This window comes from Echiichthys vipera (assembly GCF_963691815.1).
Source record: "Echiichthys vipera genome assembly, chromosome: 11".
In the NCBI taxonomy this organism is placed as follows: Eukaryota; Metazoa; Chordata; class Actinopteri; order Perciformes; family Trachinidae; genus Echiichthys; species Echiichthys vipera.
In genome coordinates, this window is record NC_139836.1 from 13,990,864 (window position 1) to 14,004,414 (window position 13,551).

The window sequence follows — 13,551 nt, forward strand, 5'->3', positions numbered from 1 at the left end:
TCCATAACCTCCAAAACAGGAGAGCCTCTTATCATATGATCCAGGCTCAATTCACAGAAGTCTTTGACTGGTACACACGGGCGTGAGATTTCAGACTGACGTGCCCCCTCCCGCAGAGGGCTCAGGAGATGCGGATGCTGTTGTCCGTCCAGTCCCTTTCTGAGCACTTTAAAATGCTGAATAGCCGTGGAAACATTATCTGAAAAAGTAGAATATACCTCCACATTTAGACTGGAGCCTAAAAGCATGTCTCTGACTGACTCACCAACTTTGGCTTGAGATGTCTGGACCTGTTTCAGCAGTACCAGTAGACCGTTCCTGTAGATGGGGTTATCGCTTCTGTCCAAGTGCCTCCTCACCGAGTGAACCACCATCTTCATGTGACAAATAAGGTTCGCCGCATGTTCATTAAACAGTTTATAGCTCTGCTCTCTGTACGCTGCGTCACACCTATGCTGATCATTGATCACCTCGTCAATAGCAATACTAGTGAACTCCTTCACATCAATTACATCACTGAGAGCATCCTGAAGCTGACTAACCTCCTCCTCCCATTGTTGACACACCTCATGAAGCTTTTGAGCAGTTTGCATCGAATTATCAGCCAGCTCCAGGGACAGAGGAGCAATCCGAGCTCTGAGTCTCGTGAGGCACACTCGCGAGTTCTCCACGTTCTCCAAACTCTTTGCATCAACGGACACAGCTGAGACAAAATTTGCCACTTGGTTTATTCTATCAGTGGAAGATATGAAGTCCTCAACTAGAGGCTGAATAAAGTTCAGATCCATGTCCGTAGAAGAATGTGCAACCAGGATCTGTCTCGTCACACTTGAAAGTTCCTCAAACATAGAAGATGCTGAAAGAAATGTGTCCAAGACAAGATAAAGAACAGTAGTCATCAAAGCTTTGTCAAGCATGTGTATTTGCTGCACCAACAAAGTGTACTTATTCTCAAGACTCTGCTCAGAATAATCCTCTGAGAACTTTAAAATCCTTTTTATGTCTGACCAGAACTGCAGGATGTGACGACAATAACCCACCACACTTTGTTGAAACTCTCTACGAGAAGAGTTGGCCACAACCATACAGTGAAATACAACATCTCTCACCATGCTGTCAAAGCCACTGCTTTGGATTGAGGAGGTGGGGGAGCTATTAAGTAGCTGCAACAGAGCGTTCCTCATCCCTGTGTAATACCCACAATGACCCAGTGATCCACCGTGGCCTTCACTTTTCAGGGTTGTAATAATGCCATTCACTGTGCTCTTCACCTTGTCCAGAATGTACCTCTTGGCTGCCTGTGCCTGCTCACTTGTAGGGTGTTTTATGGTTGTGCACATGGCCGTGTGCAGCATTGAGATGCACCTCCTCAGGGTATCCAAGGCGTCGAGAAGTTCTTCTGTTTGTCTGGGGTCCTGTAAGGCATTTGCTCTCTCCAATGTCAGACTTTTGAGGAAAAGCAAAGCCTCAGAAAACACCTGGAAAGATTTGAGCAGAGACTTGATGTCTGGAGAGGAGCCAAGCTTGGAGAGGCACTCCAAAACTTGATCAGCAGCGGCTACAACTCTCCTGACAGTAGCATCGTCGTCCAATAACAGGACCTAAGAGTGGAGAGACAGATAGGGTATTTTGTTACTGCTTGTTTCTTATGCTTTTTCTTTTTTAGCCATGTTAGTGGCATGGAGCTGTGGAGGGCAGTGCGAGCACAAGCACTACCTAATGTAATCCCCTCATAAATTACAGAGAGTCTGTACACTGACAGATAGATATCAGCCAGCAGCTAACATTCCCTTTCCTGAAATTAACCAAAAATATTATTTCTAAAAACACGGGAAGTTTAGGGAAAGGGTCGGATGAACAGGGAGAAATTTCAGGTGTTAAATAGCCAGTGGTTTTGCCTCATAATGTGTTAAATAGTATTCCCATTTAAGGAAAAGTAAAAAAACAAAAAAAAAAACAAATACAGCTGTTCCTTCATCTCCATCTCTGTTCATTCCTGGTGTAATATCTTACATTAAATGGTATATTTAGTAACATGCTTGCAACCATCTTCTAAACCAGGACAAAAAAAAGCAATACTTCACTTTGACTGTTGCGAGGAAGACGTTTTGTGTAGCAGTGATGAGTTCCTCTCTGTGCTCAGTCAAACCTGGCTGGATGGTGAGTTTCTGGGCTGCCAGCAGCACATGTTGTCCAGACACAGTGACCGACTCCAACAGGGACGACATCTCCATGTGCAAAATGTCATCCTCTGTGTCACTTATTCGCCTAGAAATAAAGAGCCTGGTGTTAATCAGATACTATGTTACACATGTCATTCTCTTTCCAGACTGTACATACCTGGAGGCCACTGCTGCCATGTTCTCAGTAGCTTTAGCCACAGCCTGAGCTGCACCCTCCAGCTGGCTGAACTGCTCAGGTTCCTCTGCACTGTCACACAGCAGCACCAAGTGGCATAAATGACTTGCGATTGGTGCAACCACCTGCTCCACCGCCACAGTCCTGATCAGCCCATGATCCAATGCAGAAGACATAGTTAGCAGAGCGATTTTCTCTGGTTAAAAGAAAGTGAGCATTATTTGTGGAGTTCCTGATGTATTCTCTGTGGTGGCCGTATTAATAATTCACTGTGCTCCACACAGGAGGCTTGTGCTTGGTATCAGCGTTTCATAGCAACTGGCGGAGCCTGACCAAACACACATGACCTCACCAGGTTTAAGATGAATTAGTCGTCTTTCTTTCTTGACAAATTGTAGACCTGCAGTCACACTGCTCTTGCAAGCAGAATGTACTATATGCTGCAGCTAAAGATTAGTTTCAATTAATATATCAATCATTAGTTTGACTGAGTTTAGTGGCACCTTAAAACTTTGCCTGTAAAGACTTTTTTTTAAATCCTGAAATCTTGCAAAACATTCAATAGTCACTGCTACATATGTAACGTCGTCATTGGTTGAAAAAAAGAGACTATTGTGTTGTATGTGTTTTAGGGAAAGTGGCCAGAATTACATTGTATTTAAATAAAGATAGCAGATCAGATCAGTTGACTGGAACATAATTGACTAAAAATGTATTTTAAAAATACTTTAAAAATCAATTTATTGCCAACCTCCAGTAAACTGTCAGATAAAAGTGAAAATGCCTGTCACAACTTCTAATTTTTCCGATTTCACAAAATGACATCTCTAAAGTGCCTTACCTGACTAATTTTCTGATGACTGACTAATGATTTTAGCTCTAAGATGTACATATACACTGAATATAAGAAAGATATTAAGCTATATAAAAAAATATTTCTGCATATTCCTCCTAGAGTTTTCAAAGAACTTTGAATATGTAATTGTTCATATATGTGAGCTGTGTCTGTACATTGAGCAAAGCAGCCAGCAGAGAGCACTACACACCATCAAAAAAGAAGTGAACCAACCAACCAGCCATCACACTGCACGCATGTTGACAAAAACTGCACACAGAGACATGACATTTCACTCTAAAGTTTATCAACAGTTAAATATACAGTTCCAACATGACTTAAAACATCAAACATACAGCACACTATAATGGAAATGATATTCAGTGACAGTAGTATACTCAGAACAAAAACCCCAAATAATGGTGTGATTAACGGTGACAACAAAACATACAAACAAAATATAACCATCACAGTTCGAATTTACCAAAAAATGTCAAGTGTCGGTTTCTCTGCATAAAGATATAGCATCGGTTTATCAGATGCAGAGAGAAGACGTGAATGTGTACAGTATATGCCGTCATGCCAGTGGAATTAAATGGTAAAAAAATGGTAAAGTCTATCAGATCAATAACAGATTCATACAGTACAAAAAAGAGAGTTAAGCAATCATAGTAAGCCATAAAGTGTCTTAGCAATGAAGTGTGAAACATATTGAAATATAGTTTTTGCTCTGTAGCATTGCACGTTTAAATCTGACTCCCATCTACTGCAAAATATTTGGTTTAATATAATTAAATTTTTACTCGATGGTCATTTACAAATTCTTCAAAACTGACATCAAAACATCTCTTTTGGAGCATAATTTACATTTTTTTTTTCAATTCATTTTATTTTGCAATAAATCTCTAGAAAATAGTTCAAATAGTTCCTATTCCTACTTCTTTTGGGACATTTGATATAAAATTGAATTCACTGTGTTGTGCAAACTTGAATTTACAATCAAACCCAGCTTTAAAAAAGACCCCTAAGAACATGTGGGGTAAAACTGAGTACTGAGGAACTGTGAACTTTAATAGTGGCAGATTTTCAGGGAGCTGACATTCCTCCATGTTGACTTTAAATGAGCTTTTCCCATGAGCCCCAAAGAGCTCGTTTATGTATAGTGATTGAGTGAAGCACATTCCCACCTATTTTTAGGGTATTACTCATGCCATGGGCCCCTCTAAATGACTGTAGGTGGACACCCATCGATGACTTTCATCTGGCCGTGTATCTCATATTTCACTCTAAAACCCAATGCCTAATTACATAACAGTAAAATTAAATATGGTTTGCGTAGGTGAGGTTTAGAAAGTTTTTTGGAAATTAATCATAATCGGGTCTTGTGTCATGAAGTGACTCAGTATCTAACAGTCTTCACTTAAACCTGGAGACTTTTTGGGGGTCGAATCTAAAAAGTCAGCTGCATACCTGAGCAACAGTTCCTTGCAAAAGCAGCTTCAGATAATTCACTGTACTGCACATTCAAAGCACTGCAGAGAGTAAAGATTACAATTTTATATTGGACAAAATCACTTTGTTACATGCACTTTTATCACCTACAAACATTCGCTCAAAAGCCAGACCATAATGAATGGAATGCTTATGGAAAAGTCACAGAGCTCGAAATATGAAGGGTATAATTCACGACCCCCACATTTAGGGCCTAATAATAAAGGAAACATGGCAGATAAAGTGTTGATAGAGGACTCTGCGGCGTGGTTGATTACCACATCCTGAACTGGGACCTTAGAGAGCGCTTTTACTGGGCCTCTCAGTAACTCTGACAACACTGTGACGACATGAGGACACAACATTTTAATCATTGTGTGTGTGGGTCTAAAACACTAATTATCTGTGTGAGGGAGGGGCAGTCAGATGGGTCAAACAGATATTCATAAGCCGGAAATAGTACAGAAAAGATACAATCTTTCACTCCCCCGAAGAACTGAATATACAAACGGCTCCAATCATATACTATACAGGACATATCTTTGGCATAAAAAGTAAAGCGATGGAGCCAAGGCATTCATTCTTATCAAACATCAGTGCTTTTAGGAAAACATACTGTAGAAACAGTATGTTTATAATGGCCTTCAAAACCCCCTCTCTTCGCAAAGCCCAGTTTTATACAATATGGCTTAGTGTATGTATAAAAATAAATTTGCTATGTAACACAGCCCTGAGGGTTTTGTTGTCCACCAGTATTCATGCTGTCTCCACATCCCCATACTACGGATGTGGGTCTCCATCAACAGCTCCGCTCTTGCTGGCTGGGAGTAACCTCCTTTGAGATTAGCTGAGTTCCACAGCAAGTGTCCTCTGGCAAGCCACACTGTCACCTCAGAAGCCTGTTTCCTGGACCCCCATCCACAAAAAAAAAATATCAAGTCTCCAAAAAATATGGAGAATATTCTCTTCCACATATGGAAGACTGAAGGGCCTGGTGCCACTGGGGCGGCTGGGCTGCGAGACCACGTGCTATTGGATCCTTCCCGACCCAATCCCTAATCTCATTGGCTCCTGTGAGACCCCGACTACAAATATCAGTGGTTCTTTTCCATCCAGTCCCAGCTTTCATCACTGTCCTTCCTGTTCTTTTCAGCCTCAATGATCTCTCTGTAACGCCGACGGAAGAATCCCATCTGTCGAAGGACAAGAGGAACAAAATTTGGAGTGGTTAGTATGTCAGTAAGGTGTATCTGTGGTCAGATCTGAATACATGAATGAAAATCCTGTGGTTTTGCATATTTGAGCTCACATGAATCACTGCTGACCATTTTTCCAAAGCATATCATAACTTTTTAAGGTAGATTTTCCTCTCATGAGTTGGTCATTAAAACGAAAAGCTTAGCTGAGATAGGTAATGCATAGCTATGATCTACTGACTGACCACTGGCTGATATTATAACCGCATATCAGCAAAGCATATTACCAAATATGTCAGCCTTTAGTTCAACATGAAAATGTGCTTATTAGCTCTCTTGCAGAGAGTTATGAGAAGGTAGTCCCCACTCATGTCTGTATGGTAAATACAAAGCTACAGTTAGCCAGTTAGCTGATCATAACACAGTGTGTTACGTGCTGGGCTGTTTCTAAATTGGGCACAGTAACTTCTTGGTAAATAAATATTCCTTTAAGTAACATAAGAACATTGCAATACATAAATCAAGAAGATTTATTGATGGTTATCTGGTGATAATTTAGAAACAGTGGTGTCATTACATAGTGACTTTAGGGAGCCTTTAAGTATAATTTAGTGTTTTTCAACTGTAATATGTCTTGCTCAGTGCATATCTTGGTTATTTTATAACTCAAATCAATGGATCGTTATCAAAACGTTTGCTAGTATTATGCATTTATGTTAAAAAGACAGTCAGCAGATTTTTCAGCTTTTTAAATTCCATACTGGTCAGACAATGCTGTGGACATTCAGTCAGCTTTATTTCTTTTACAAATGTGTATTGTCATGTATCACTTTAGAGTTTTTGTTTTGTGTTGCAAGTCTTTGGGAATTAGTTACAAGTTTGGACTACTTGTTTGTGCATTCAGGGACGCTCCCACATATTTATGAGATTCAGCTGCAGAACGGCAAAAATATTTGTTAGGTTAAGTATTGTATTGTAAAGCAATAAAACGGATTTCAACATTTTCTTGCTTGTCTTCTGGATTTGATTTCACATAGCGTGTTAATGCATTCTTATTCAGCAGCTGGGTGTCAGGTGTGTCACTGAACGTACCACCAGTGAGAGAGTTTATTTAAACCAGTCTCTTTTTTCAGCTACATTACTACAACAATAACCTCATTTAAATTAAATAATAGCTATAACTCAAGCTGAGATTTGCCCTGCAGTGAAACAAATGGCAAAGAATGGATGTTTGTGAGGTAGAAAATCAATTCAAAAACATCATGGCTTGGTAAAAAATAGCCGGCAGTACAGTAAAGTATACACAATTCGAAGGTAATAGGCTAAACCACACATAACCACCGTCATGGATTGAAGCAAATCAAGCATTTCCCTTGTAGAAATGCCTTGTGTCTTTAGGAAAGTAATATTGTATTGTAATTTACATTTACCTACCAAGTGTAATATAAAGGAGATATGATAGGATGGAGAGAGCAGCAGATTCTTGGTGTGTATCTAAACAAACCAGACCCAAGGGGATGATGCCTCTCTCACTACGACTCTATTAATGTTTCTGCGTCTGACTACTCATGTTTATTGATACAGACCTGTACTCTCCTCAGGAATTTCCTGAAAAGAGCAATACAGGACATGTGCTGCTCTTGTAAGTGGGGTTTATTTTGGCAAGGTCCGAGGACCTGGGGATCGAGGGGGGGGGGGGGGGGGTTTAGGGATGTATCCCAGGACCAACATTCCTAGGTTTCGTTTCGGTATTCCCGGTGGAAAATGAAGCAGTGAAAAAGAAAAGGAGTTTTGTCCTAACAGGGCCTCTGGACATCAGTGTAATTGCCATTTCCCTTTTAGATTTTTCTTTCATGTGAGTGGTATGGTGTGAATTATTGTCCAGTCTGTGATTTGTCCTTTCCATGGTTGTTAAAGGCCAAAAGCGAGCTCTCACCCCCACCTCTTCCCCTACCTCCAGCTGTCTCTGTACAACTGGATACCGTTCGGCCGTTGAGACACAGCGCTCCTGACCTTGACACATATGTTTGTGACAACCCCCTCTTTTCTATTTTTGCTCCTGCAAAAAATATTGCTAGAAAAGCAAGCAGTTTTGTGGCTAATGCTATAAGCTGAATAATCACAATCTGTGTTCATGAGTTGGTTACCTTCCAGAGAAGCACAGCTAACAGCAAAAAGATGAGGATTCCCACCAGCAGACTGATGGCAATGATCCAGCCGACTACGTAACCCCTCGGCTCCTGACTGTGGAGAGCCTCAAACACCAGCTGAAACATAACAACACTTTGATTAGTCATTGAGTCACACTCAAATGCAACACAGAGGGACACAGAGTAATGATGAAGTCATGTTCTACTAATGATGCAATGTAGTGTAACAATAACAACCAAGCGAATCTGGTTTTGGTCGCTTTAGCCTGATTTGATTCAAGAGGAGCTACAGTATGTGTAAACCTAAAGCACCACACAGCATGGGGTTTTATTTTATGAAGAAGAACACATTTAATCAATCAGTCATACAAACAAAACATACAAAAATGGAACGGAATTTTATCTATTTGACCAAATTTGAAAGAACGTCATGAGTTTTATGCACACCCAGGGTCGGACAAGTTGGTTAAGGTGACCGCTGCTCCCAATGCAACAAACAGTCGTGCAAAATATGCAAAACATATTTTCTTTCACATAATAAGTGATCACTTTTAGATTGTTGGGGTGTCCACCCACTTTTGTCCAGACCGGAAAAAAAAATGTAGCAAATATTCATGAAGGATGGCTCCTACTTACTTTGTGATCCCCAGACTAACTTTCAATGAGCATGTTACCTTTATCTCAAAGTGCAGCCTCACAGAGCTGTTGCCATGGCTGTAGTCTTGGTCTTGTTGTCTAATAAGACGTTGCCTTTTGTTTTTGAATAAATAACATCACACTGTAACCGGTCAGTAAGCTTGACCACTGCTCGGTGTGTAATGCCAACAAGTATTCATCATATTAGGTCAGTGCAATTCAGAGTAATATATCCTCCACTCCCTGTTTTTTAATTCACAGCGTCATGCCTTCAAACTGATTCCTTGAAGCCCAGAACGAGGCTGAGAGTTATCTCAGCAACCTTGGCAACTCCTAATAAATAGCCTGCTTCCACAATAAATAAGAGCTATTTAGTTTCCCATGACACGAGTTAACACTGACTGGCTGCACAATCCGTCAAACTCAGTTCACTTAACCCAATAACAGTATCTGCTGTTCTTTTAAACCACTTAACCAAAAAGTTCTTTTGAAGCTATTTGATATTTCTGTACAGGAGTCAGTTCCAACACATTTACTTTGATTGCTTAAAGTGATTTGCACTGAATTAACAAATATTGCATTATTCGGCATCACACCTAAGCCTGCTTTAATGTCAGAGTTCAAGCACATTCATGGGATCAAGAAGTAGATGGGTTTATTTACTAACGATCTTAAACAAAAGCAAATGATGTGTAATGTGCAATCCCTCAAATGTCAAATAGTCTCGTGTTATTTGTTACTGCAAACAATGGTGGGGCAATTTCAGAAATGACTGAGGAATTCACTGCTGCAACGTGCAATGCTGCACGGGGCTTTGAACATAAATGTGGCATGAGACACCAACTGTGAGCCAAGACGAAACTAAGTGAAGATTAATCTCTCTGTTGAATAGTTTCTCACATTAACACATCCCCCTTACTCCGAGCTCTGGAATCTAACTGTTGTTATGCATGCCAAGGCGCTTGCGTGTACAGAAAAGATGAAAGCTCCACTGGTCGTTGCTCTCTGACTTTCCCAATTTAACTTGCACAATCAGTTCACTCTAGGAATGTGTAATTTAATGTGAAGTTCATTCAACTCTGCCCTGCAATGCTAAATTTGTGACTTGCGTACTTACAAAAGAATCTTACGGATTTATTTCCGTTTGTGTACATGGCACAGGAGATAAAAATGTGAGCTTGTTGCTCTGCTGACAACCGGTATGCCTGCTGTGAGCCGTACAACCAGGGGCCACAAATCATACTTTCCAGTGTGTACTCTAGTCAGCACGGATCCTGAGGGAAAAGGTAACTGTGTTTACTAAAACCTAAAGGGGCAACAGTCCCTGGAATGAGCACACTCACTAAGTGCTGAAAGAGCTGCATGGTATGGATATATTCATGGCGGGTCTGGATTTTTCCAAGCACGCATGAAGCTCAGGGTCAGCAGGGCTGCAGCCCGGTCAGCACCCTAATCACTTGAGAGATCCCGCTGCGAGCATGCAGAGTGCTCAATATAATCATCACATCTGATCTTGTGGGCCGTTCAATCACTCAGCAAACAATAGTGAGGGGGGAGGGTCTGTCCTTGAGCACAGCTGAGGACCACGAAAAGATGTCGATAGAAGTGCCACTATACAGTAAACCCACAGTTCCCAGCTGTTCCCAGGGCTCACGTCAGCAGCTTGAGGATTGTCTAACGACAGCGTGAAGGTACATCTAAAGATAAAAATATATATACTTATTGATATATTCTTTGTCAGCACAGCCATGCAGTGAGTCGCAATTAGTATCTGCCTTGACACAGTGCCTTTAAACAAGACACAGCAGCCTGCTGCAGTTCTGTTCTGTAATTTAGCGTGTGAATCATGGCAAGAGAAACTGGATCAAGGCTGTTAACCCACACTAACAGGGTTTAACTGGTGGGTTCACCCAAATTAAGTGAACCCGAAGCTAGTTGCTGACTTTGTTTATCTGGTGTTTGGTACTGGCAGTGGTTTATATTTCACAATTTTTGTTTATCGTCCCTAGCATTCTTATGATCTCGACATTTCTAACCGTACTTGAAGGCAGCTTCATTTCACAGCAGTGAGACAAGAAGAGACGGAGGGACAGTGCTTTGTGCTGGAGCTTGTTGCAGGAAGTTTAGCTTACAGAAACTCCTTGGTAGTTGGGGGTTAAGTGCTTGTGTTTTGTTTTTTACCGCCATAGATTTTTTTTTTAACTTTATTGTACTGAAGCTGATTTAAGCCCATGGTCCGTAGCAGAGATAGAGGCAGGTATGTGTACTGTAAAGACAAGTCTGATCACCGGTTACATGATTTGCCACCACAGTCTGACATCCGGTCGCATTTCTCCAGAAGTTGAATCTGTTTCAACTTTTCGCGGAGGACTGCAGCAGTTTTTTTCGGCACCCTCCGCGGACCCCACCCCTGCGGCCTCAACATACTACTACGGCCATTTAAATTAATAGGAGGACTAGTGTTTTTGCTGCGGCGCCTGATCTCACCTGAACGCAACCTAAAGAAGCTAAAAAGAGCTATGGGGAACTGCAGAGTCTGGTGTTAATTATGTGGGTTTGTCATCAGAAGCGGCTACTGTCACATACACATTGTCATCTGACCAATTGTTGATATTAAAATATTGATTAGAGCAGCTTTAAGTAGTTTTTAAACAATAAAACCCAACCTCTGAGCTGCAAGCTGCAAGCACCCTATTGTGATTGTTCAATGTTGTTATTTTGTGTGCTGTAGTAAATGTTGAATTAACATTTGTTCATGATGTACTCACAGAAATGTCCTCTGGCAGCCCATTTGGCACCTCCACTGCCTTGTCATTTACTTGCACACTGCCCCTTGTTACAAACTGGATCACAGAGGAACTATCCTGTGGGTAGAAAGAGGGCAGATTACAGTTACTATTAGAATCACAACAACCTGTGACTTAATTCATCAAGCTTGTGCGATGTGTTTCTTACCCTCTTGAGAATTTCAGTGTTGAGTAAAAGTTTTATATCTATGCTCAGAGCTTCTTCTTTTAATTGTGGGCCAAGGCTGCAGGAGATTGTCATACATGCTCTTCCGGGCCGGTCACAGTCCTTTAAAAAAAAAGACAGAGATCAAGAAGAAACAGAGAGTTGGAAGGAGCAGGAGACAGTGTTTTGTGATACACAGATGTTGCGCTGACTAAAAAAACAAAAACAAAAACAGGAACCCTCATAGGGGGTGACTGTCAACGTGACCTCTGAAATGTCAAAGTGCAACATGAGGGCTGCATATTTACCAAGACTTTGCGTCCTGATTTGGTGAAGAAGGCAAATATGGAGTAGAAGATGCTCTCTCTGTCCTGGGGGATGGTGCATGGTGTCGGGTTCCTGTGAGGGGTGCAGTTCCCCCGGCCGTCGGCCACCTGAAATATGACAGTGGTAGAGAAAAACTGAGTTGTGTTGACTATGATTTTAGGAAAAATCAAATCCAATGGACACAAATGAAGTCTTGAGTATAACAGAGGAGAGTTAAAATTGTTTTTATGAGTTTTGTCATATTTATGGTGCAAAGGTTTAGGGTTGGGCAGCAAAAATGTAGACACAAACACACTTGTGTCACCTTAACTGGCCCAATCCCATTATTGTTATGAGCCTCCAGAGCTCACAGGAAGTTCTCCCAAACAAGAAGCTGGTACCTCTCCCTGACAGACTTCCCATATGGAGTGATTTAGAGGTGTCTGGTTTACTGCCCAGCCCCCAGGGAACACTTCCCCTTTCCCCTCTCAGTCCGACCTGAAGCTCTGGAGGTGGAAATCTCCTCTGGCCTTCCTCATTGTACGCTCTGTTGCCACCCAGCATGTCTGAACTTTTATTGCAGTGCTTTCTCATGTCCTGTGTTTCTGCTGCCTTTGCTGGTGTGAAGATTCATAGGCTGCACTAACTTTAAGCCTCACAAGAACAGAAATTTCATATGAAATAATGAAGATTTTGTGCAGAAAAAAGATACATATGGAGCAACAGCCAGGAACTTGTATATCATGTCTGAACAATGGTGGTCTGTATAAAAAGTAAAAATATCTGGCTATAAAAGATAAGCGCGCAACTGTCCGGTGTGCCGCAGCCTAGACGCAGTGTTAACAGCATTAATGATGTGTGTTTCCAGCGTGGGGATGGTACTCGGCAGTAGCCAACTCTGCAGGTGTCCCATTCCCATTTCGTGCAAGCTGTCTGATCCCCAGAAAGTGATTCCAGATGGACTCAAGGAGGGTGGGATACAGTCAACCCTATCTGCCCATTCACAGAAAATACAATTAACAGCTTGAGCCCCCCCATGATCTACCTATATGAAAGGAGCAATGCAAGGGTTAAGAAAACATTTAAACCCAGTGGGAGTATTGTGTTTCTTTATCTAAATGCAAAATGTTGTGAAACTAAATGGTTGGCCAGCTTCAGTAGCAACATCAACACTTTTGTTTGGATTTTCACTGGCCCAGTGGTGCCTTACACGAAGCAAATTGACCATGCCATGACAAAAAAAAAGTGACCTCTGAGGTGGATAAAGGCAGCTGTGCCATGAAGAGAACAAGACCCGACATGCATAGGCTGGATAAATGAGTTAAAAATAAGGCTGCCTGCAGGTGAATAAACTAATAAATAATGATTCGGGCTGGATACATAATGTAGATAGATTGCTGTTGGCATCCACCTGTGTTTCAATGATATGGAACATGTCAGCTCCGCTGCCAGCCAGCCGGTTGGGAATCCTGATGTCCACAGTGGAGCCGGGGAGCCTGCTGGGCCCCTTGTTTATGGCCTGGAACCACATCACACAGAGACAGGTAAAGATGGAGACAAAGGAAAAGAGAAGTGAATATACAGAGAAACGTAAAAATACTGAAAAAACCCTTCATGGTCCGTGGTA

The 13,551-nt window shown here is 41.5% G+C and overlaps 1 protein-coding gene across 1 annotated transcript in view; it reads right to left on the bottom strand.

Moving 5' to 3' along the window:
• Nucleotides 1–3,553: 3,553 nt before the first annotated feature.
• The window catches only part of itga9 (integrin, alpha 9), a 53,657-nt gene continuing 43,659 nt past the window's right edge, over nucleotides 3,554–13,551 (bottom strand). The window contains exons 23-28 of the mRNA XM_083923512.1: nucleotides 13,336–13,443; nucleotides 11,927–12,052; nucleotides 11,622–11,741; nucleotides 11,435–11,530; nucleotides 8,028–8,147; nucleotides 3,554–5,877 (exon numbers count right to left, since the gene is read on the bottom strand). Of these exons, the coding sequence (XP_083779638.1) occupies nucleotides 5,779–5,877; nucleotides 8,028–8,147; nucleotides 11,435–11,530; nucleotides 11,622–11,741; nucleotides 11,927–12,052; nucleotides 13,336–13,443 (669 nt within the window). The 3' untranslated portion in view covers nucleotides 3,554–5,778. The remainder of the gene's footprint in view (nucleotides 5,878–8,027; nucleotides 8,148–11,434; nucleotides 11,531–11,621; nucleotides 11,742–11,926; nucleotides 12,053–13,335; nucleotides 13,444–13,551) is intronic.